General features: G+C 42.2%; 1 protein-coding gene across 1 annotated transcript in view; it reads right to left on the bottom strand.

Annotated features, from left to right (window-relative positions):
• IFT74 (intraflagellar transport 74) overlaps positions 1 to 25,918 on the bottom strand; it is a 291,121-nt gene that overhangs the window by 78,469 nt on the left and 186,734 nt on the right. Inside the window, exons 13-14 of the mRNA XM_030194172.1 lie at positions 12,516 to 12,595; positions 6,669 to 6,722 (exon numbers count right to left, since the gene is read on the bottom strand). Coding sequence (XP_030050032.1) covers positions 6,669 to 6,722; positions 12,516 to 12,595 — 134 coding nt within the window. The remainder of the gene's footprint in view (positions 1 to 6,668; positions 6,723 to 12,515; positions 12,596 to 25,918) is intronic.

Here is a 25,918-nt window from a genome sequence, read left to right as displayed (position 1 = left end):
CGAGACACTCCTTGAGGGCCACCATCGACAAAGACTGGGGCTCAGTCAATGTGACCATGTCCTTCTGAGACATTTGGTGAGTATTAGATGCAAGGTTTTGGCTCCTTGGAGGTCGGCACACCCCCTCTGATGTCAAGGAGAGTAAGCTGTCCTCATGACGGGGGTGCCACAAGGGGGACCAATGTCAGTGTGCTTAGCTTCTGCCCAACATCCCACATTTGTATTCCTCAGTGGCAATAAGAATGAATCCTTTGCCTTTTGGAAGAGGATCAGAGGATGCCCAATCCCAATAGCTTTTGTCAACATTTAATGTCAGTGTCTGATGCTGCTTCTGGAGCTTTGGAGATCATGCTTCCATTGCCAACATTGATGGATCAGACTTACTTTCGCCAAAAATCCTCTTGTGTTGCTTCTCATGACCTCTGACACCTCTCCTTTACATCTGTGAACAGAGATTACAAGAAGATGGATCGTGACAAGGTCCCTGGCACTGCAGGTGGTAATTATGAGTAATCTGCAATTTCCAATAGGAATGACGTACAGTAACCCCCCTGAAGGCTGAAGGTCCTGTAATGCCTATGGTGAAGTGAATGATATAAGTACTTAAGTATTGCCATACTGGGAAAGACCAAAGGTCCATCGAGCCCAGCATCCTGTTTCCAACAGTGGCCAATTCAGATCACAAATACCTGGCAAGATCCCAAAAAAGTACAAACATTTTATACTGCTTATCCCAGAAATAGTGGATTTTCCCCAAGTCCATTTAATAATGGTCTATGGACTTTTCCTTTAGGAAGCCGTCCAAACCTTTTTAAAACTCCGTTAAGCTAACCGCCTTTACCACATTCTGTGGCAACAAATTCTAGAGTTTAATTACACGTTGAGTGAAGAAACATTTTCTCCGATTTGTTTTAAATTTACTACATTGTAGCTTCATCACATGCCCCCTAGTCCAAGTATTTTTGGAAAGCGTGAACATACGCTTCACATCTACCCATTCAACTCCACTCATTATTTTATAGACCTCTATCATATCTCCCCTCAGCCACCTTTTCTCCAAGCTGAAGAGCCCTAGCCGCTTTACCCTTTCCTCATAGGGAAGTCGTCCCATCCCCTTTATCATTTTCGTCGCCCTTCTCTGCACCTTTTCTAATTCCACTATATCTTTTTTGAGATACAGCAACCAAAATTGAACACAATATTCGAGGTGCGGTCGCACCATGGAGCAATACAAAGGCATTATAACATCCTCATTTTTGTTTTCCATTCCTTTCCTAATAATACCTAACATTCTATTTGCTTTCTTAGCCACAGTAGCACACTGAGCAGAAGGTTTCAACGTATCATCAACCATGACAACACCTAGATCCCTTTCTTGGTCCGTAACTCCTATCGTGGAACCTTGCATGATGTAGCTATAATTCGGGTTCCTCTTTCCCACATGCATCACTTTGCACTTGCTCACATTAAACATCATCAGCCATTTAGACGCCCAGTCTCCCAGTCTCGTAAGGTCCTCTTGTAATTTTTCACAGTCCTCCCACGATTTAACGACTTTGAATAACTTTGTGTCATCAGCAAATTTAATTACCTCACTAGTTACTCCCATCTCTAGGTCATTTATAAATATGTTAAAAAGCAGCGGTCCCAGCACAGACCCCTGGTGAATCCCACTAACTACCCTTCTCCATTGAGAATAATGACCATTTAATCCTACTCTCTGTTTTCTATCTTTTAACCAGTTTTTAATCCACAATAGAACACTACTTCCTATCCCATGACTCTCCAATTTCCTCTGGAGTCTTTCATGAGGTACTTTGTCAAACGCCTTCTGAAAATCCAGATACACAATATCAACCGGCTCACCTTTACCACATGTTTGTTCACCCCTTCAAAGAAATGGAGTAGATTGGTGAGGCAAGATTTCCCTTCACTAAATCCATGTTGACTTTGTCTCATTAATCCATGCTTTTGAATATGCTCTGTAATTTTGTTCTTAATAATAGTCTCTATCATTTTGCCCGGCACCGATGTCAGACTCACCGGTCTATAATTTCCTGGATCTCCTCTGGAACCTTTTTAAAAATCGGCGTTACATTGGCCACTCTCCAGTCTTCCGGTACCACACTCGAATTTAAGGATAAATTACATATTTCTAACAACAGCTCTGCAAGCTCATTTTTCAGTTCTATCAGTACTCTGGGATGAGTATCATCCGGTCCAGGAGATTTGCTACTCTTCAGTTTGTAGAACTGCCCCATTACATCCTCCAGGTTTACACAGAATTCATTAAGTTTCTCCAACTCGTCAGCTTCGAATACCATTTCCGGCACCGGTATAACTCCCAAATCTTCCTTGGTGAAGACCAAAGCAAAGAATTTATTTAATCTCTCCGGTAAGGCTTTGTCTTCCATGATCGCCCCTTTTACTCCTTGGTCATCTAGCGGTCCAACTGATTCTTTTGCCAGCTTCCTGCTTTTAATATACCTAAAAAAATTTTTACTATGTGTTTTTGCCTCCAATGCGATCTTTTTTTCGAAGTCCCTCTTAGCCTTCCTTATCAGCGCTTTGCATCTGACTTGACATTCCTTATGCCGTTTCTTATTATCTTCAGTCGGTTCCTTCTTCCATTTTCTGAAGGATTTTCTTTTAGCTCTAATAGCTTCCTTCACCTCACTTTTTAACCACGTCGGCTGTCGTTTGGTCTTCTGTCCTCCTTTTTTTAATACACGGAATATATTTGGCCTCAGCTTCCAGGATGGTGTTTTTGAACAGCATCCACGCCTGATGTAAATTTTTGACCCTCGCAGTCGCTCCTCTAAGTTTTCTTTTCACCGTTCTTCTCATTTTATCATAGTCTCCTTTTTTAAAGTTAAACGCTAACGTATTTGATTTCCTATGTATACTTACTTCAAAGCTAATATTAAAGCTAATATCAAATCCGATCATATTATGATCACTGTTATCAAGCGGCTCCCACACCAGATCATGCGCTCCACTAAGGACTAGGTCTAGAATTTTTCCTTCTCTCGTCGGCTCCTGTACCAGCTGCTGCATTGTCATACGTCTGTGGCCGTGACCCCTCTCAGACTCACCGTATTTCCGGCGGTCAGCTTCTGAGCTGGCTCCTGTTTGTTTTTCCTGTGTTAGTTCCGTCTCTGTCTCTGTGTGCTGGCTCCCATTCCAGACTTCAGTCCAGTCCAGTTCGGATCTTCCGGCCTGCCAGACCTGTTTGTTTTGTTTGAACCTGCACAGCACCCTTAGTTGCCTGGTGATTGCTGCAGTGAGCCTTTCTGCTTGGCCTTTGCATCGCCTTAGGCCCTGGTACGTTGGTGCTTGTTGCTCTTTTGCTTAGCTTGGGTTCTTGTTTGAGATTCTTGTATGTTCTAGTTAGTCTGTGTGTAGTTTAGATTAGGTTGTTGCTTGTTCTCTAGTCTTGTCTCTGGCTTGTAGTTTTGTGTCTAGTCCTTGTCTGTTTGTGTTTTTAGTGGCTGTTCTGCAGCTTTCAGTCCTGTCCTTTAGCTTTTCCTTTCCCTGCCTTGCTGCCCCTGTTTATTATTCCTTTCCCCTCTGACCCTTAGTCCCTGTTCAGCCTAGTTGGGATCCTGTTCCTGCCCTGTCCTATAAGTCCTGCCGGCCGCCTGCAGCCAGGAGCTCAACTCCTGGTGAAAAGTGGCCATGTGCAGCACCCTTAGTTGCCTGGTGATTGCTGCAGTGAGTCTCAGCTGCTGCTGGGCTTATTAGCCATTTTGAAACCTTTCTGCTTGGCCTTTGCATCGCCTTAAGCCCTGGTACGTTGGTGCTTGTTGCTCTTTTGCTTAGTTTGGGTTCTTGTTTGTTCTAGTCAGTCTGTGTGTAGTTTAGATTAGGTTGTTGCTTGTTCTCTAGTCTTGTCTCTGGCTTGTAGTTTTGTGTCTAGTCCTTGTCTGTTTGTGTTTTTAGTGGCTGTTCTGCAGCTTTCAGTCCTGTCCTTTAGCTTTTCCTTTCCCTGCCTTGCTGCCCCTGTTTATTCCTTTCCCCTCTGACCCTTAGTCCCTGTTCAGCCTAGTTGGGATCCTGTTCCTGCCCTGTCCTATAAGTCCTGCCGGCCGCCTGCAGCCAGGAGCTCAACTCCTGGTGAAAGGTGGCCATGTGCAGGTGAAGTCTCACTGTTTGTCAGAGTTCTGCCTTGCTTCCGGTGTGGAGTGGTTTTGCCTGCCGCTGCCGCTCCTCGGCAGTGGTCCAAGGGCTCACAAACCTAGTTCCAGTTTTGAAAACGTGTCATCCATAAAGCTGTCCTTGATTTCATCAAGGAATTTTACCTCCCTAGCGTGTCCCGATGTTACATTTACCCAGTCAATATCGGGGTAATTGAAATCACCCATTATTATTGTGTTACCCAGTTTGTTTGCGTCCCTAGTTTTCTTTAACATTTCTGCATCCGTCTGTTCATCCTGGCCAGGTGGACGGTAGTACACTCCTATCACTATCCTTTTCCCCTTTACACATGGAATTTCAACCCACAGTGATTCCAAGACGTGTTTTGTTTCCTGCAGAATTTTCAATCTATTTGATTCAAGGCTCTCGTTAATATACAATGCTACCCCTCCACCAATTCGATCCGCCCTATCACTACGATATAATTTGTACCCCGGTATGACAGTGTCCCACTGGTTATCCTCCTTCCACCAGGTCTCTGAGATGCCTATTATATCTAATTTTTCATTTAGTGCAATATATTCTAACTCTCTCATCTTATTTCTTAGGCTCCTGGCATTCGCATATAGACATTTCAAACTATGTTTGTTGTTCCTATTTACATCACGCTCAGTACTTGACAGTATTAATTTGCAATCTTTTGTCTGATTTTTATAAGGTAATATCTAACCCCTGAAGCAGCCCCTGCTGGATGAAACATGGGCATTGTTTGTTAAAATATTTGTTTATCAAATGTCTGTTCCAACGCCTTCATACCAATTATGAATATCCATGACAGATATGGTCATATTACACCTGGTATACTTCTTAATGTCACTGGGAGTGTTTTTCTGGGATATATCCAGAAAAAAAGCCGAAATGAAATCAAATGACTCAATTGTGAAAAATGTACCCAGCTGGCAGTGGCGTAGCTAGGTGGGGTGCCAGGGGAGCGGCCGCTTCCCCAAACGGAGTTCTGCCGGCGCCTATTTTTTTTTCGTCCTGTTGCACTGAAAATGTGCACCGGCGGAAGTCCGCTCTCGCTCCCCCCGCGCCGTCAACCTGCCTCATCCTGGCTCCGCTTATGCCAGCAGGTTGCCTGAAGCTTAAGAGGGCCTAGTGGGCTGCAGAAAACAAAGAAAACTTAAAATGTGACAAAAAAACCCCTAAGGTATTTTACTGGGAACCACGGTTGCATGGAAGCAACAAGACTTACGAGATTTCAAATAGACAAATTATTGCCAAACAGGCACACTCAAAAGACTTAAGATGTAACCTAAGGAGAGGTTTAAAAGAACATCTGACAAACTCCATGAAAAATTTGAGACTAGCTTGTTCCTACATGACAGCACCAGGTGGGAAGACAAGTATATGTGTGGGGAAGAGCAGATTGGAGGGAAGTAGCAACACAAACCAAATGTGAGACAAAACAGTGTAGTAAGCTCCAGATGGAGCAACCAGGTGGAGACAAGTGTAAGAGGAAGCAGTTTTTATTGGACTCAACACAGTTCATGTTTTGGCAAATGCCTGTGTCAGGGATCAAAAGCATCTAAATCACCTACGCTCCATGAAGCCTGAATCATCTTAATTGCTAAAAATCTTAGTTCTGTAAAGCTATGATTGAAGGACAGACAGTGGTGCAGTAAGATTTTGTCTTTTTAAGTTATTTTGTGTTCCAATATTCTTATACGAATCTTCCTAGTTGTTTTACCCACATAAAGCAACTTGCATGGGACTTGTACATATGTGGGACAATGCTCTAAAAAGTTGAATCTTACAAGCTGGTGAGCGTTCTCACACAGGATCTGTCGGCTGACATCACCCAGAAGTAAGAATATCTTATCCTGCTTGTCCTTGGAGAATGCAAATTTTGTTAGAATTTCACTGTCTGTTTCCTCATCCTGGCTAATGGGATGGTAGGATATCCTCACCACTATATTCTTCCCCATTATACATAGAATTTTTATCCCCAAGAATTCCACAGTGCATTTTTTTTCCTGAAGGATTTTTATCATAACTCCATGGCATCCTTAACTTATATTTCCACCCCTCTACCAATTTGACTAATCTTATTTAGGGCTGCACACCAATTGTGATTAACACTGTGATTAACTTGTTAATTATTAATCTCAATTAATAATTAACCACGTATTACCCACCTTCTGCTTCCCTCCCTCACCTCCCCCTGATGTGCATGGTCTGGCATTTCTTTCTCCCCTCCCGGATCAGCCCTCTTTTTAAAAATTCTAAGATGTGCACACATAATTAAATAACCCTTTCCCCCTTTTTAACTTTCAAAAATACACACAAAGAATTAAGCAATCTTCCTTAAGTCCCACTCACACATCAGCAAAGGCAGCTTCTACTATCACCCACCCTCAGGAAATGCCTTCAAGTTAATTTCCATGTACCATGTCAGGGCTTCCATTAAAGCTAGTTTTGGATAAAGAAAACAGAAGATCAGTGATTGTCATACAATGGCATTAACTTACTGTCCATGCCTTCTTCTCTTTTCTTCAACTCCTTATACTTCTGATTTTTCTCCCCTGAAAGAGATTGAATTCAACAAACACAATTAAACAATCTACACCTCAAGATTTACAGCAGGGGTCCCCAAAGTATGGTCTGAGGGCCAGACACAGAACGGGAAACAGTTTTTTTTTTAAATCCTCCTTTCTCTTCCTGTCCCCAAAGCATATCTGGCCCATGGAGCAAGTTTTTCTGCTCTTTTTTTTCTCTCTCTCTTTCTCTCTCCCTACAGTTCACTCTGCCTCTTTCTCTCCTTCTCTTCCTCATAAGTACTTAAGTATTGACATACTGGGACAGACCGAAGGTCCATGAAGCCCAGTACCTGGAAAGATCCCAAAACAGTACAATACATTTTGTGCTGCTTATCCTAGAAATAAGGAGTGGAGGAGTGGCCTAGTGGTTAGGGTGGTGGTGGACTTTGGTCCTGGGAACTGAGGACCTGAGTTCGATTCCCAGCACAGGCAGCTCCTTGTGACTCTGGGCAAGTCACTTAACCCTCCATTGCCCGCCGCACTGAGCCTGCCATGAGTGGGAAAGCGCGGGGTACAAAATGTAACAAAAAAAAATAAGCAGTGGATTTTCCCCAAGTCCATTTTAATAATGGTGTATGGATTTTTCCTTTAGGAAACCACCTAAACCTTTTTAAACCCCGCTAAGCTAAATGCTTTTACTACATTCTCTGGCAACAAATTTTCTGATTCGTTTTAAATTTACTACTTTGTAGCTTCTTTGCTTGCTCCCTAGTCCCAGTATTTTTGGAAAGAGTAAACAAGCGATTCATGTCTATCCATTATACTCTACTCATTATTTCACAGACCTCTATCATATCTCCCCTCAGCCGCCTTTTCTCCAAGCTGAAGAGCCCTAGCCGCTTTAGCCTTTCCTCATAGGGAAGTCATCCCATCCCCTTTATCATTTTCGTCACCCTTCTCTGTACCTTTTCTAATTCCACTATATCTTTTTTGAGATGTGGTGACCAGAATTGAACACAATATTCGAGAAGCGGTCACACCATGGAACAATACAAAGGCATTACAATGTCCTCATTTTTGTTTTCCATTCCTTTCCTAATAATACCTAACATTCTATTTGCTTTCTTAACCGCAGCAGCACACTGAGCAGAGGGTTTCAACGTATCATCAACGATGACGCCTAGATCCATTTCCCAGTTGGTGATTCCTAATGTGGAACCTTGCATTACGTAGCTATAGTTTGGGTTCCTCTTTCCCACATGCATAACTTTGCACTTGCTCACATTAAACATCATCTGCCATTTGGATGCCCAATCTCCCAGTCTTGTAAGGTCCTCTTGTAATTTTTCACAATTCTCTTGCGATTTAACAACTTTAGTTGGCTTAGGGATCCCGTAGCTCACATATTTATATTTTGCATTAGGGCAGGGAGAAAATTTGCTCACCCATTTTGAGCTCAAGCCCCCCCCCCCCCCCCCCCCCCAATCCGCTGTCTGGCTACACCACTAATACAGTACAAAAACATTTGTGATGCACATATCCCAAAGTTAACATATTCCAGTTAATTCAAAATAAAACACATTTTTCTACATTTGCTGTCTGGATATTTTATTTTTCCATCATCTTGGTTCCAGTTTCTCTTTTCTGCTTTCCTGTCTGTCTTCTGCTAATTCTCTTTCCAGTCTGCTATTCATTTTTTTCTTTTCTCCTCTCTTCTCTCTTGTTCCATTCCATTACTACACCTGTCTCTAATATATAGATTGTTCCCTTTCAGTTCTTCCCTTTTTTTCTTTTCTGCCTGTGTTCACTCAAATGTCACCCTCTTTCTCACCCTTCTCCTTCTTTTAAATTTCAGCTACCTATCAAATTCCCATTGTCTAACATCTCCCTGCCCCTTTCCCTCCAACTTCTAGCATCATCCTGTTCCAACTCTTTACCCTCCTGCCCCCTCCCATGGGTCCATCTCTCTTCTTCTTCCCTCCCCCCCAATGGTCCAACATTATTCCCTCTATTTTCTGTTCATCTTCTTCTTCCCTTCCTCAGTGATGCATCATCTATTCCCTCCCCCCATCCCACTGTTCAGCATCTTTCCAGAGCTTCCACCCCCGGACCCAACATTTCTTCCTCTCTCTTCCCTCCCTCCCTTTCACCCCCCAGGTCCGTCTCTCTCTTTCTTACAGGCTTTCTCTCCACCACCCCCAGGTCTACCATCTCTCCCTTTCTCTTCCCAACTGCCCTTCCATCCAGCATCTCTCCCTCCTTCCCTCTGCACCACCCCTGGGTCTACCATCTCTCCCTTTCTCTTCTCAACTGCCCTCCCATCCAGTACCTCCCTCCCCTTCCATCCACAGAATCTCCTGGGTCCACTTTCTTTCCCTTTCTCTTCCCTCCTTCCATACCATTGTCTACCATCTCTCTCTCTGTTTCTGGGCCCATCATTTCTTCCCTTTCATCTCCCCCCCACCCCCGGTCTGGTACTTCCCCCTCTCTTTGAACCCCTTCCTCCCATCTACTTTAAAAACAGCTGCTCCAGGGGTACCCCCCATGAGATGGAATGTTTTCCCCTTCTCTCCACCCCCATCCAACATCTCCCTCACCTACTGGTCTACTTTTAAACTACATTTGTGTTTGCAGGGGATCACCAGCGTGGCAGCAATAGAGCACATAGGGTGGTCTCAGTGCTAAAATTTGCTCGGAATCCTGATTGTGAGATGTGTAGTATATCCAATCTCTCCAAATATTCAGTTAGTTGTATGGTGACTATTCCTTCCACTAGTAAGGTATGGATGCTATAGGCTGGTATTTGTTCACATTGGCCCTTGATTCTTGTTGGTTTTCAGTATGGGGGTAAGGATAATATTCCCCATTGTGGTAGAAAGTAAACTCTGGACATGGAATCAGTCAGCCAATTATAGATTATGGATTTGAATTTAGGAGAGGCACAACTCATGAGGCTTGTTGGACTTATGTCTAGTTGGGAGTGGGATTTGGAGAACTTCCCAAGTAGTTTATCTAATTCAGACCATTTGATGGTGTGGAAGATATCCTGAGTCATATCAGTGGGTATTGCTGTATCAGGATGTTTGGTTGTTATATATTCCTTGTTGATAATGTTGCTAAATTGTACTCTGATTTTGGTGATTTTCACTCTGAAATAGAGGGCTAGTTGCTCTGCTGTTGGAGCGGATTCCTGAGTCAGGATAGTTATTCCATCTATGTTTGTTAGGTTGGTAACTATAGAGAAGAGACATTTGGTGTTGGTGATGTTGTTGTCAATCAGTTTAGAGTAACAGTTTTTTGGAATCAGCTAGTTTGATTTTAAATCTGGATGCTGTTTTTCTCCAATTTAGTCTATTTATCTCAGTTCTGTCTTTCTTCAAGGTTCTCTAAAGGTGCCTATATAGTAGCAAGAGGTCCGCATTGGCTCATTTGTACTTACTAGCGTTTGATTTTTCTTTTATTTTCATGGGTCATGCTGTCTAAATTGGTCTCAGAAACCTCATGCCAATCTTCTAGTGTTGCTTTGTCGCTTCTTGAGTAGTATTCACCTACCTTATCCCAGAATTCTGTCTCATCAATCTTTCCTCTGGCATAGGTTCAAACCCCACTATAACTATTTTAGCATTGTCTGCGGTACTGTAATTACATTTTCATGTAGTTTGCATTTTGTTGTGTCCAGATGATACTGAAGTCTAGAAGAACGTGATCTGACAAGACCAGGGTGGACCATTTTCCCATTTCTATGTACAGGGCTAAATATGATCTCTTATTCTGTATTACCTGAGGGAATATCTATATTTTACATGTATGCTTGAGATGAAGGATTCAGCTCGTGTGTCATTCCTGTTCCTGCTCTATAGTCTCCAAACTTCATTCCCATATGGAAGAATACATTTAATGGTGCTATAATATTTGTTCTCTGTGTGGCTGAAACTGGATAAAGGGGGTTCTAAGGCCTTTGGGACTTAATCTTTTACAGCAGATTTAAAGGGGGGGATGGGGAGGGGTATGTTGTTTAGAAATGTCACTTTGACTTATCTCCTCCAATTCATAGGTTGCCTCCCCTGTGTCCCCCCCCCCCCCCACACACTTTTGTCTAGTGATGCCACTGCCTGAAGGCTATCGAAGTGGTGAACATTCAGGAATAGCAGGTATATTTCAGGTCCTGGCGGGATCACATTTACAAAAAAACAGTTTGTCACGGAACGCCTAGCCATCCGTCTGAGGCTAAACCTGCAGCGACTTAGAGACTCTATTCTCAGCACAGCTCAGGTCTCCCTGCACCTGCCGCTTGTGCTCTACACTAGCAACCCTTCATCCTCACGCACTAGGTTCCACTTGCCTCTGGGCGAGTCTCCCACCCACAAGTTATTACCTGGTGATTTCTAGGACACTGGGGCCACACTCCAGGGATCCCACAGTTCCTAGAAAGCACCCACAGATCCCAAAACACAAACTACCAGGATTCTTAGTCAGTCCAGACAAGCACATTCAATAAACTAAAAAAGGTTTATTGTCATAAAAATACTGAACGATGAACCATAAAAACAGATGGAACAAAAACAGCACACAATAACAGGTAACTGAATATGGATCAATATTAAACTATCTAAACAATTAGTCACTACCTAGGATAGTGCCTGGGGAGTACACGAAATATAACTGCTCACAGGTTACAGAATATAACTGCTCACAGGGTCTCAGTGAAGAGATCTTCCTCTCTCCTCTCCCTGGCTGAGACTGGGGAAAAAGCCAGCACATTGAGGCTGAATTTGAGCTCCTGGGCCAATCAGAGCCCAGAACAACATTTTTTAAAAGTAGCTGGCCACATCACTGCAGGTTATTTCCTCTCTGTGTTAAACTAAAGAAGGAACAGTCATTTTTTCTATGACAGCTTTAAACATAAACATGCACCATCCGCTGGACAAACTAGAGAAATACACTTCATGAAATGTCCTTATAATTCATATGCTGGAAAATTCACCATGTCACCACAGAGTTATAGTGGGGTTTGAAGTTATGTCCCTTGATTTATAGTCCACTGCACTAACTACTAGGCTACTCTTCTGTTCTGCAGGGATGTCCGTGTGGCCATATTGTTGAAAATGATGCCAGACAGACGTTCATGTCCCTGATTTTTTATCATTCAAAAGTTGGATGTTTCACTTTGGAAAATGGCTATTCATTTTGGACGTTTTCAGTGCAAAAATATCCATCTTACAGCCATAACTGAACAGGAAATCTAGACTTTTTCCTGTTTGATTATAGCTGTGAGATGGATGATGTTTTTTGGACATTATGAGCAGGATGGTTTTATTGGACTTAAATAGTTTTTTGAAAATGCCCCTCTAAATGGTTTTGGCACTACATTGCTGGGAAGTAGTGATAAATCTGTTCAAGAAATATGGAAAAATAGGACAAAAGGAAAGAAAGAGTTATAAGAATACCTCCCTCCCCTACCCCACAAATTTACAAAAGACACCAGAAGCCTAAAACAAGCCCCATGATTGGGTACTAATCTGTGTTTTGAAAAACTCATGACAATTGCCCCCTCCCTGCCCATCTTCAAGTCTCTGCTTAAAGCCCACCTCTTCAATGCTGCCTTCGGCACCTAACTCTTACCTTCAGGATATCCGGACTGCCCCAAATTGACTGCCCCCATCATATCGTCTACTCACTTGTCCTTTAGATTGTAAGCTCTTTGAGCAGGGCCTGTCCTTTTATGTTAAATTGTACAGCGCTGCGTAACCCTAGTAGCGCTTTAGAAATGTTAAGTAGTAGTAGTAATCCCATTCAACTATCTATAATTAAATTAAACCATATCCTTTTGTGTCATACCTTGGTGCTCCTCTAGATCCAGGTCTAGTTGTCGAATTTCTTCATTGAGTTGGTTATTTTTTTCTCTGATATCTGTCAATCTATAAATAATAAGAAAGACACCAGTTTCACTATAAACTTAACTGCCTTAATTTAAACTTTTGCTGGTAATTGTTTAAATATGAGCTACCTATGAGATACATGTGAATAATTTGTGGTTTCTGTCAGACAGCAAAAGACAAAATACACCCTTTCATGCTTCCTGTACCAACTAAGTATTCTCAGTTAGCTGCTCATACTGAACACTACTCTGGATTATGATATCCAGGGCTTTATTTGAGGGGGTACTGAGTACTGGCACCTTTTCTGTTGTCTGCTAAAATTGACCCATGGTCCCCAAGTTTTAATGAAAGAGGTCAGGCTCTAAACACTAATTTTGCCTTGTCATAGATTCTGTGACTGGTTGCAGGGGGCCTGGCTGTTACGGGGTGGGTCCCTCAGTGATCACCCCACCCCTGAAGGGTGGCCTGGCATTTGAGTACCAGCACCTTTTTCACTAGAAAAAAATGCACTGATGATATCAATAGCATCAAAGTTCTGAGGGGATAAGCCCCTTAGGATCAAACGAACATATTAAAAATAAATTTGCATACAATCAATTTTACTTCTAGCATTCTTTTCTGTTGTAGGAATAAGATGAAGAACAGGCTAAAAGCTAACACATGTAGGGGGAAGTTATCAACGTGGGCTATCATTAAGATGAGTTATTTCACTGTTAACCTGGGTTATTAAAAACTAGGGCTCATTGCATAAAATCGGACCTATGCTAAAACAGCATGAGCTGTGTTAAAATAACCTGTCTTAATGGTAGCCCATGTTGATCCTAAGGGGCTTAACCCCTCCTCAGAATCTTGATGCTGTTGACTAGCTCTTATTTAGCTAGTAGGCTAAGGACGCTTCAAGTTAAGAGAAACATATATATGATTAAAGATAAAGGGGAAGGTGGGTGGAACCATTAATCAGATCAGGCCAGAGAGAATTCATACTTATTACCGTGAGTTTTACCAGCATATTTGTGGGTTGAAACAACACACGGTAGGACCTCATATTATTACCGTGAGCTTTATCAGAAGGATCTCACTATAAGAGATTAGGACACCCCTGGATCCACCTGCTCTGACACAGGCTATCCTGGAAACCAAGATAACTCCTAAAGAGATCCTCCATGCCATTAGGGGACTGCCATTAGGAAAAGCACCTGGGTTAGATGGGTTTATGGGGGAGTTCTATTGAATCTTTGCAAAAGGTTTGGCTCCTAGATGACAGCAATGGCTAACTCGGTTTGGTGAGGGGAGCTTCTTCCACTATCAATGAAGGAAGCCTGGCTCACGGTTATCCCTAAACCTTAGAAGGATCCCTCTGAGTGTCAGTCATACTATCCCACTCCCATATTTAACATGGATGTAAAAATGAAAGGAAAGGTGTTGGCCAATCGTTTATCTTGTCCTATGGAACACTTAGTGCATACAGATTAGGTTGTCTTTATCTCTAAGAGACAGGCATATGATAACATTAGGTAAATGACTTATTGTATGCAGCCAAACAAGATATATTGGCAGCCTGTTTGTTGAGCATTGATGCCAAGAAGGCATCTGACAGAGTGCACTGGTGTTTTATGGATCATGTCCTTAATAAATTTGGGATTGGGCCTCAGTTCAGAGGATGGGTCCAGGCATTGTACTCCTCCCCAAGGGCTTGTGTTTGCATAAATGAAGATAATTCCACTATATTTTCTCTGTGGCGAGGTACTTGGCAGGGTTGTTCCCTATCATCATTGCTTTTCACACTGGTGATGGGACCTTTTGCCACAGAAGGCATCAAGTATAAAACCACCTATGCATCCACCTTTCCTTATGTTAGCGCTCACTTGTGGAATGGATTACCAAAATCTGTAAAATCTATTCAAGATCATTTGGCCTTCCGAAAGTCTCTAAAGACCCTATTATTTGGGAAAGCTTACGCTGCAGACCCGCCTACCATCTCTAACTTCTGAACTGCTGCAGACGTTATGACATATTGAATTCTATTACACTTTCTCCTTTTCCACTCCTTTGCTGTTACTTGCTTCTCTTTACTTCATTGATTTTGATTGTTACCTGCATTGATGTATGTTTTTTGCAGACTGATATAAGCCACATTGAGCCTGCCCTTGGGTGGGAAAATGTGGGATATAAATAAATAAATAAATATGCAACAATGTAAATATTCAGGGCATATGGATGGAACCTCACAAACATAAGATATCCCTATTTATGGATGATTTTTTGTTCTTCTTAACTAGTCCTCTAGTTTCATGTCCTAATCTGCTATCTGAGATACAAAAATATGCAGTGGTGTTAGGTTTCAAAATCACTATTACTAAAATGGAAGCACTGGCCTTGGAACTCCCTCAGAATGTACTGAATACCCTGCAAGGGTCTGGGTGAACAGAGTATTAGATACCTGCAAATATCCTTAATACTAAACTCTAGTTTCAGACAAATTATACTATTCTTACTAGGGTGATTGTTGCAGACCTGGATAGGTGGGATTTTGCCAGGTATTTGTGACCAGGATTGGCCACTGTTGGAAACAGGATGCTGGGCTTGATGGACCTATGGTCTGTCCCAGTGTGGCAATACTTATGTAATTATGACTTGATGGATCTCCCCTGGTTTGGTAGGTTTGCTATTGTAAAAATGAATACCTTACCCAGTCTTAAGTAATTTGGTTCAAGTGTTGCCCATACTGGTTCCCAAACAGTTTCTGGAGGCCCTTCAGCACAGAGTAAGTAAATTTATCTGGCACAACAAGGGGCCCCACTCGGAATGGGCTATTCTACATCAAGACAATAAGAAAGAGGGCCTGGGGGTACCTAACTTGGCATTATACTATAGGGCAGCTTAACTTCGGGCTGTGACTGGTTTCAGTATCACCCTTATAACAGATGGGTGGCTGTCATGTTTTCAAAAAGCAGGAACTAGGTTTGTGAGCCCTTGGGCCACTGCTAAGGAGCGGCAGTGGCAGACAAAACCACCCCATACAGGGATAAGGCAGAACTCTGACAGGGCCAGCTAGACTTCACCTGCGCTTGACCACCGTTCCTCAGGAGTTGAGCCCCTGAGTGCAGGTGGCTGGCAAGACTTACCGGACAGGGCTGGAACTGGAAACCAGCCGGATACACACAGGGTCTAGAATACACAGGGAAGAAAGGCAGAATACTAGACTAGGACTCTCAGACAGACAAGGGACAGAACTGAAAGTTGCAAGCAGCCACTGAAACAGGGAACACACACAGATAGACAAGAGAGAGAACTGAAAGCTGCAAGCAGCCGCTGAAACAGGGAAAGAACACTGATAGATAAGAGACAGAACTGGACTGGGCTGAAGACTGGAACGGGAAACAGCACACAGACAATCCAATGCAGCCACCAGGCCTGGCCACCAGGGGGCGAGATGACTGAGAGCCTGAAACCAGGGCACGACCGTGACAGTGGCAACTGAACAACACATGGTAAGACCTCAGCCACTGGCCCACTTTTTGTGGTTGCCCCATCAGAAACAACATCTGCCTTCTAACATTTGTCCTACCATAAGCTGTACATTCCACCACTGTGATCACCTTTATCGGGATCCAGACCAATTTCTGGTTTACTCCTATTGTCTCAAATCCTTTGTGTTGCTCCTAAATTGGGTAACCTTAGGCTTGGCTTGAGAAGAGACACAATTTATCCCCTTTCATGCCCTATCTCATGGTTACAATCTCCCAGCTCATGACCAATATGCTTATACCTTTCTGTACCCAGATTCAGGAAAATCTTGGGGAGAAAGGAAACATTTTTAGAGGGCTTTTGTGATGACTTTGTAGGTACTACATGGCTTATTGCAACCATTTATTGTCACGAGGGATACCAGCATACTTCTCTTCACATAAAACACTTTGGGAAAGGGAGTTAGGAGTTCAGCATGAGGAAGAAGACTGGGAGTCTTGGAGGTCACAACAGCCACAATTTCAACAGTTATCAATTTGCAAGAAACTAGCATTAAATACTTTATCTCTGGTATCTGACACCAGTCCAGTTGTGTCACATGAATCTTTCTAAGTCCAATTTGTGCTGCAGGGGATGTGGTGAGCCGGGTACCTTGCACACATATGGTGGGGTTGTACAAAGGCTATAACCTTTTGGAGAACTGTTCAGACTAGAATACAATCCTGCCGAGATACAAATTCCATGGGACCCAGCAGTATAATTAATAGACTGCCTAGGGCCCTTAAAGTTTCATAACATCACTTATTTATTTATTTGTTGCATTTGTATCCCACATTTTCCCACCTATTTGCAGGCTCAATGTGGCTTACAATTTTCCGTCATGACTAATGCCATTTTAGAGTACAGATACAATTGTACAATTGCATATTAACTTTATGTAGCTACAATACGTCTAAAGTTAGTATGTTATTAGAAATCTGGAAACTTTTCCTATAATATGGTTTGGGAAATTGAGGTATATCTGTGAGATGGACTATTTGAAAGCCAATCAGGAGGGTAGGCTGGGCAAATGGGAGAAGACTTGGGTTTTTTTGTACTGAAGCATGTGCATTGAAGCTGGATGAGGGCAGAAGGCCTAGATTTAGGATCATGTGCTTGATATACTGCCTTTCTGTGGGTATAACCAAAGCAGTTTACATATACTATATGATTTGGGATTTCTAATACTGGTGCCCCTTGATGGGTGTTAGAGGTGGTGGGGCGCTACAACACTGAGAGACAAGGGGGTAGAGTTTGGGTTGGTTTGATTTATTCATTTATATTTCTTAATTGAACTTATAAACATAACAAAAAACAAACAAAGGCTGTGGTTTAGTTCTCAATAGAGTATGTTGTATAAATTTGCTTAGACTACATTCTGTCATGCTGACGTGCTGTTGTGTTTCTGTTCAGCCTTGTAGTGTTTTGTATTTGCAATGTTTCAATAAAAATACCTTTTTCAAATTAAAAAATACTAATGTTTTTGTCTGTTGTCTCTTTTCTTGAGAGGGGTGTTTCTCTCGTTGCTTTGTTAAGAAAATACTGAATAGCATCAGGGTCAGAGTTGTAGCCTTCAGCTCCCATCTACTGGTGTCTTTGTCTTACCTTCCACTGCCTTCCTTGTCCTTTCAATGGGGAACAGGAAGGTCAGGTTCTGGGGCTGACCTGGTACCTATGGAGGTGTTTCAACGGCAGGTCAGGTGATACTGGAGCAGTTTGGGCTGCTGCCATCACAGTTGGGTTTGTGGACGTTTCAGTGGACTGCAGCATGGAAGGGGCATTGCTTAGCCTTCTCCATAGAAGTTTCAAGTTCAAGTTTATTTCAGTTTGATATACCGAATCATTGGAATCTTTCTGAGCAGTTTACAAACAGCCCCCCTCAACCCAACTATCAGTAGTGTTAGCATGCTAGAGGAGTGGAGTGGAAGAAGTAGGCATGAATCGCTTGTTTACTCTTTCCAAAAACACAATAATTAGGGGGCACTAAGTAGTAAATTTTAAACAAATCGGAGAAAATATTGCTTCACGCAACATGCAATTAAACTCTGAATGTGGTGCCAGAGAATGTGGTACAAGCAGTTAGCTTAGCAGGTTTTAAAAAAGGTTTGGACAAGTTTTCTAAAAGGAAAAGTAATTTTTGTGGGTGGGGCAGTTTTGGGGGGTTGTATTTATGGGTGAGGCAGATGCTAGGTGGCCTTTAGGTACTAGTCGAACTAGGTTCAGCTTCGCAAATAATGAAGATGGATTTGGGGTCCAGCGCGATTTCCAAAGGCGAGATATATGTTCTCCAACTGCTCACCAAAAGCCAGTTATCAAATGGCAAGTCCAAAACATATATGTTCCAAAGTAGCTGCAGACCAGCCACACTTCTGACGACAATCAGTAGTACCAAAGTGGGCTTGATAAGCACGATGTGGGGATGCACAATTGCTTCACCAATTTATATTGTAGTTCCCAGTGCAGGATATTGGTGGTAAGCATACGCTGTAAATGGTGGTCTGCTATAACAGGAATAGCTAAGTCTGTAGTCCATTTCTGGGCAAGCAACTCAAAGTTAAATCTAGGCAAGATCTCCTGTAATGACTTGTGGTGATAGTGCACAGGCATCTGAAGTAGAGCTTCCAAGCTACAAGTTTCTAAAACAGTTTCATGGACCTCCAAAGTCAGTGATTCAGAAGGCAGCGTGAGCAGGTAATGGCATAACTGTAAGTAAGAGAAAACATCTGAGGCAGGTAAGAGGCAAAAAAGCTAAGTTTCCCAGCTTCAGTAAGAACTTGAAATAAAAAACATAAATCTCTATTCTACCAGGACCTAAACACTGAGGTTATAAGACCTGGAGAAAAAAGCACTGTTACCATGAATAAATAAAAGGGGGGAGGCTACAGAGGGCAAGTAGAGTCTTGAATACCCAATGCTAGGTCAATGAGATAGTCTTGAAAAAACCTACCCAGGGTGTCTGGGCTTCATAAGGAAAAGTTCTGCAGTACTGAGAGAAAAGTGTGCAACATTATGGAACCAATCATTTATGTGGTGCATGTTACAAGCCAGGGAGAATAACCTAACACTGAGAAGGCCCAAACCACTCTTATCCCGAGGTAAATATGCCCAAGAAAGAATCATATGGGCCCTGCGACCAGACCATAAATATTGATTAAGTACGTGCATTAGTTGCTTATCGTGTTTGGACAAAAGTACCAAAGGACGCACTTGGAAGGCATAAACCCACTGGGGAAGTAACATCATATTATACAAAGCTACACGGCCAAGGAAGAACAGTGAAAAGGTATGCTAAATTTGCATCTTAGTCTAGGTCGCAGACAATAAAGGATCTATACTGCAAGCATATAATGCATGAAGATTTTGGGGAATGACACCTAAATATTTATGGTGAAGTAGCATCATATTATACAAAGCTACACAGCCCAGGAGGAACAGTGGAAAGGTATGCCAAATTTGCAAATTAGTCTTGGTCGCAGACAATAAATGGTCTATACTGCAAGCATATAACTCATGAAGATTTTGGGGGATGACACCTAAAATATTTAATCCATCCAGTGGCCCACATAAGGGGGAAAGGACCCACCCAAACCTCCTGGCACCTCCTCCTGCAACAGCAAGGCCACAGATTTGTGCAAATTGAGGGTAAAACCAGAACAGAAATGGAACTCATCTACCATATCCAATAATCTATCCAGGGAAGCCTGGGGGTTGGGATAGTTTAACAAAATGTCATCCACAAAAACCAATACACAGATTTCATGCGGGCTGATTCGAACTGCATGGATGTCAGTTTTGTGCTAAATAGAAAGAAAGAAGGGCTCCAGGTATAATAAAAAAAAGGAGACAGGGGGCAACCCTGTCTTGTGCCACACCAGATTGGAAAGGTGTCGTTCTTTACACCATTTACCAATACTGAGGCAGTGGGATTAGCATATAACAGATGAATAGCCTTGTAAAACCACCCTTCTGGGCCTACATATTATAAGGTTTGGAAGAGAAAAAGCCAAGCCACCTTATCAGAGGCCTTCTCTACATCCAAAGTCACAAGCATACTCAACTGTTGAATAGCCTGAGCATGAGACCAACAAGAAGGACCCATCTCACATTCAAAACAGATTCGCAGCACTTAAAGCCCACCCAGGCGTCACCAATTAACGATGGTAGGTAAGCCATCAGCCTAGTGGCCAATATCCGAGCCAAGTTCTTCACATAAACATTAAGGAGGGAGATCGGTTAGTAGGAGCTCGGACATGTTCTCGCCTTCCGTATTAGTGTAATCAAGGCTTCATTTGCCCAAAGCAGAAAAGTTCCCTTTTCCATGGCCTCAGAAAAATAAGCAGCTAATGGGCTGCGTAAGTAGGGAGCCAAAATTTTGTAAATTTCAGGTGTATAGCTGTCAGGTCGTGTAGTTGTAAAAATGTTTTAGGGTTTTAATGCCCACCTGAAGTTCTTTACCCAACAAAGGAGCAAAAAGAAACTGCCACACCTCAGCCAACTTTACCCAACAAAGGAGCAATAAGAAACTGCCATACCTCAGCCAACAGATGTGGCATCCTCAAGTCTTCCAAATAATCAACTATATTGGGATTGTCTACATTACCCTCAAAATTATAAAATTGCTGAAAATGGTGGAAAATATCTCAGCAATTGTAGAGGTGTTGTTATAGAGGCGACTCTCTCTGTCACGGAGGCAAGAAATATACCTGAGCCCATCCAAGTTTTGGTAATATGAGCTAGCTTTTTGCCTGGTTGATTCACAAAATGATAATACATACATTTACAATCAAAAAGCATCTTTTTAGTATACTCATGTATAAGGGAGTTAAAGCGCCTTGATTCGCGCCAAAAGGGTCTCTTTTGCCAATGGTGAAGGGTGTTGGATAGAAGTGCGCTTAGTGAAAAGGTACTTTTTTTCCAAAAGTAAGATGGCCTGGGAGAGGTGCTTGGCTTTCGCCGAAACATATGTGATGATGTCCCTACGAAGAACCAATTTCGCTGTCTCCCAAAAAAGACCAGGGTCATCAGTATGTTGCTCATTAAATGTATCAAAATCTGCCCATTTTTGAGTAAAAAGTGTTGGGAGTGGAATCCTCTAGACACAACATGTGAGGGATTGACCTAAACATCCAACCAAATCAAGGAATGGACTGAGACCAAAGGAGGTCCAATTTCAGCCAAATTCACCACGGCAAAAACAGAAGAAGAAATTAGCATGTAAATCAACCTCGACCAAGTTTCATGTGCCCTTGACAAGTGAGTATAGTCACATTCTGTGGGATGCAGGATTATACCAACCCTAATGAAGAACACAATAAAGGTAGGCTCCTGGCTGCGCCTGTTACGTGCCCCAAAGTTACCTCGGATCTATCTAGGGAAGGGTCTAAGACTTGATTAAAGTTCTCGAATAACATTAGAGGAAGGAAAGGATCCCGAAAACCTCTCCATATTAATTGTTTAAAGAAAACATGTTCATACACATCAGATGCATAAACCACCAACAAATAAAAGGCAAATCCCTTTAAAACAATTTTTACATAATATACTTCCCATAGTTATCCTTAGCCACAGGAGTAACTTCACAGAGCAAGGTTTTCCATATGAGTACCACCAGGCCTGCTCTCTTGAGGAGGAGGAGGAGTAATAAACTCCTCCCACCCATCCCAATTAAGTTTCTGATGTTCAGCATCAGTAAGTTTGGTTTCTTGAAGGCAGGTAATGGAAAACTTTTAACACCGCTAAATAAACATGAAATGCAGCTTACACTCGGGCGAGGGCCAAGTACAAAGGATGAAACTGCTTTCACCTGTCTAACAAGGTGGCTGAATAGTCTTGAAAAATGTGGACTGGACTGCTATCTTAAGAGAAGGAGTCTCAACGCAATCTGTATTGCTTCAGAGTTTCCACTTTGTGCAAAAAATTGTGAAATTTCATAATGACTATATAAGGTCTCGACTCCCCAGAAAGCCACATGCCCACACGATGGGCACGCGCAAGTCACGTGGGGCCCAGGCCCTCTCACAGGGGAAGTTATTTCTCCATCAGCTTTCTAAATCACACAAAAGATGTTGTTCATGGACTGTCTCTGGGATGCCCAAAAAGCGAAGATTGCCCCAACAGAAGCGGTTCTCTAAATCTTCAAGTTTCTCCACATGGGTATTTAACCAAGCTGCTCAACTCCAGTAACTCCTGTCCTGCCCCATGAGAGCCATCTTCTAGGCTCAACACGCGCTGTTCCAATTTGGCAGTTCACCTGTTCGTTTCAGTAAGGAGTGCTTTCAGGTGTGTAATTTGGTTGTATAGCTGTTCTAATTGTGGCTCCAAAGCTTGTTCTACTGCTTGTTTAAGCTCTGTAATAGCAGCAGAAGTGAATTGGAAAATTACGTCAGTTACCAGGTCTGACATTTTCTCTGCAGTTTGCTTTGCATGATTACGTACCTTTCGCTGTGGTTTTGTGACATTCCGTCTCCAAATCGCGTTAAATACTTGTCTATATAACGCCCCATAGGTAGACAATAATATAAGAGCAAATGGTAAAGTACATTTTGCAATAAGCTGAACGATGCTGTTGGAGGCTCTGGAGCAAGACAGACCAGCATTTTGTCTCACTCACAGCATCATGTGACCTTCCCATGTTTTAACTAATTGGGCCATAAGCCTACCTGTCTTATTACTATATTTTGCTTAAATCTGTTTACTGAATATTTCAAGCCAAACTGGAAAAATACGGCCGGAAAAACACACACAAAAATCCCAACACAGATAACAGGATAAATTTCAACACGTTACCCCCCTCCACACCCTACCATATTTATAAAATCTATACTTCCTCTATAGTAGCTTTCATGTAATTTGCTCATGAATTAAAGAATTTAGGGCAGGTTGAGTGGACAAAAAAATGATCTTTCATAAGTTAAGAAGGGGACCACAGATATTTATTTTTTATTTTGTTACATTTGTACCCTGCGCTTTCCCACTCATGGCAGACTCAATGTGGCTTACATGGGGCAATGGAGGGTTAAGTGACTTGCCCAGAGTCACAAGGAGCTGACTGAGCCTGAAGTGATATGCCTGTTTATTTCATTTTAGCTGCGATTCCAGATGAATAATACTGAAGGCTATCTGTTATCAGATAAATATTTAAGAAAACCTTGGTTATGTGCTAGATAGGTGGGAAACCATCAATTTACAGAGGGCCTATAATGAGCTGGGGCCTCCAAAACCACCCACACAATAGAGTGGTCAGACACGATCCCAGGTTCCACAACTGCAGCAGAATGTATGGAAACATGGTAAGCCAAACAAAACATAGTACAGTCGTGACATCATATCATGTAATCTGGAGAGGTGTATGAAATTCCTCTCCAAGTGGTGAAGTAAAGCTACGAGTCCACCAAATCTAAGACAGTGGTAAATGCCTGAAGAACCCCATTCTCTATGACTCTGGACACCCCCCCCCCTCCCGCTGTCCAGAGGAACAAACAGTCCAGGGAACCATGACCAGACTCATATTGCCAACTACCACCAACTCAGACTCTTCATATGGAAGGAGTCAACTCATCAGAATAGGATAAAAAAGATTTATCAAAAGGATATATGGCCATAAAGGACTAATAGTAAATATTCTCTACTTTGAGCCCATACTTTTAAAAGAACATAATGACCCGTATCTTTAAATATGAACTCAACTTTGTAGCTTAAGGATTTCCTAAATAAAATTGCTACTCCTCCCTTTCTACTCTCAGAGGAAGAAGCTTCTGGTGCTCATTGTCAGTCAAGTGAGTGAGTCTCTTGGAGACAAGCAATGTCCACTCCATGATGTTTAAGTGCTATCAAAATTTTGGAACATTTGATGGGGGGTGTAATGCCACTCTCGTTCCAGGAGGCAATTCAGCAGAAAGATGCCATTTCAGCTCAAAGACAAAAGTTATAACATATTCATGCAACAGATAAGAAATGGACTTGGTATGCCCAGCCCCCACCCTGAGTAGCAACAGGGACAAAAAAGTGTACTTGAAAAAATTCAGTTTGTTAGGTGAAACATAGCAAAACCGAATGCAAAATTCAACCATCCTACCTACATATAGTACAGACTCTTATTACCTATCTTTCACTAATTCGACCATCTGGCATATTCAACAGACCCCCCTGGCGATGTCACTGTGTTGCCGTTAAGAAGCACGTCTTCACATGCTGCAAGAAAGCCATGTCTGATCTCAAGACCATGCTTCGCTGAAAGGGAACCATGCATTGCAGCTGATACTCATTCATGTACCCCTCATCACCGTTAAGAAGTGTGCAGCTTCTCTTCCGTTAAAGAACTTTTAAGCTGAGATCTTGCGTTTGCTGCATGGCACCAATTTTTTGGCCAGTCAAAAGAGGAAAAAGTTGTTTTGTCTATATAGTACAAACCTTTTCAGAAAGGAAGTGCTAAAGAAAGTGATCATTAAAGATGTTTTGAGCTGAGACCTTGCTTTTCCTGCCAGGGAACTATTTTTGATCCCAGACCTTGCTTTTGCTGAAATTTGTGGACCTTACACACTGCACTATGTGAGCCAAGCCTGCTTTTCCTGCCACAGAACCACTTTTGATCTGAGACCGTACTTTTGCGGCAAGCGAACCATGGTAAGATCATTGTGCACAATAAGTTTTATACAGTACAGTACTGTATGTACACCTATTCCTGTTTGTTCGTTTAAATTTACAGCACTTCCTTTATTCTTACTATCATTCTTAAATCCAGAGAGTTTCCAGTTTCATTTCTGCTCTATTGATTTCTGATTCAAACTGTTATTGACTGGAGAAGCAGTGAGCTCTGCCTGGTTCACATTGCCTGATGTAGATAACAACTGTAGTGAGGCTGAACATGAGGTACATAAATATGGTTTCCTTTGACGGTTCTGTATTTCTGTTCACATTGCTTGCTGTACAATTGCTGCACTGTATACTGTTCTGTACTGTGTGCTCAAATTGCCTGCTGTACAATGGTTTTCATATTTTTCGTTGCTGATTAGTGTTACTAAACAATATTTTTTAAATCAAGGATACCCTATGTCTGTTCTTTATGCACAGAGTATAATTTCCGTGCATTTGTAAGGAGGTTATCATTGTTTTCTGTATTATCTGATGTTTTACTTATCCAACAACAGGTCAGTCCGTTTACGCCAGATAATCGAGACTGTACTGTACAACCCTTTGGAGAACATGAAAACATGCCAGTCAACTAATGTAAGATGGTATGTGGAAGTCACTTATGTATATGCAACAAAAGCCCCCACTCCCCCCACCTCCTGGCGTCACAGAATTTCAGCCAATAATGAACAAAGAGAAGACAGGCAACATGTACAAAATAAACCAGTAGAAGCCAGTAGAACCGCCCATCAGCCCTGTACCCCAAGGCATAGTAACTGGACAGCCAGAAAAGAGAACAATAAACAACATCTGCTGATTAATGTATGATGAAGCACAAAGAGTTGAAAATCAAGAGGTAGTCCTGTCCTTCAGTTCAACTGTGAGCCTGATAATCTAGGTACATTAAGATGGTTAAGAAAATCTTGAGCACATTTTAGTGTATCCATTAATTCCCATCTGCCATCATGATAAATTTTTAAGAGTGCTGGATAAGCGATGGAATTAAAAAAATAAAATAAAATAAAGGATCCCATGCTACTCACACAAAAAAGAAGCAGGAAAGCAAGACACAAAAAGTCTTCCAAAACTGCTTCAGACGAGAAGGTCACACATGGAAAAGAATGAACTGAGGGTGCAGCGTAAGCAGGTGGACAGGAAGACATGTGTGGTTGAACCTGCCAAAAACAAACTGAAGGAACGCTGGGCAGCACCCACACCAGGGCTTCA

Source organism: Microcaecilia unicolor, chromosome 2 (assembly GCF_901765095.1).
Source record: "Microcaecilia unicolor chromosome 2, aMicUni1.1, whole genome shotgun sequence".
Classification (NCBI taxonomy): domain Eukaryota; kingdom Metazoa; phylum Chordata; class Amphibia; order Gymnophiona; family Siphonopidae; genus Microcaecilia; species Microcaecilia unicolor.
This window is presented reverse-complemented; position numbering and strand designations above follow the sequence as displayed.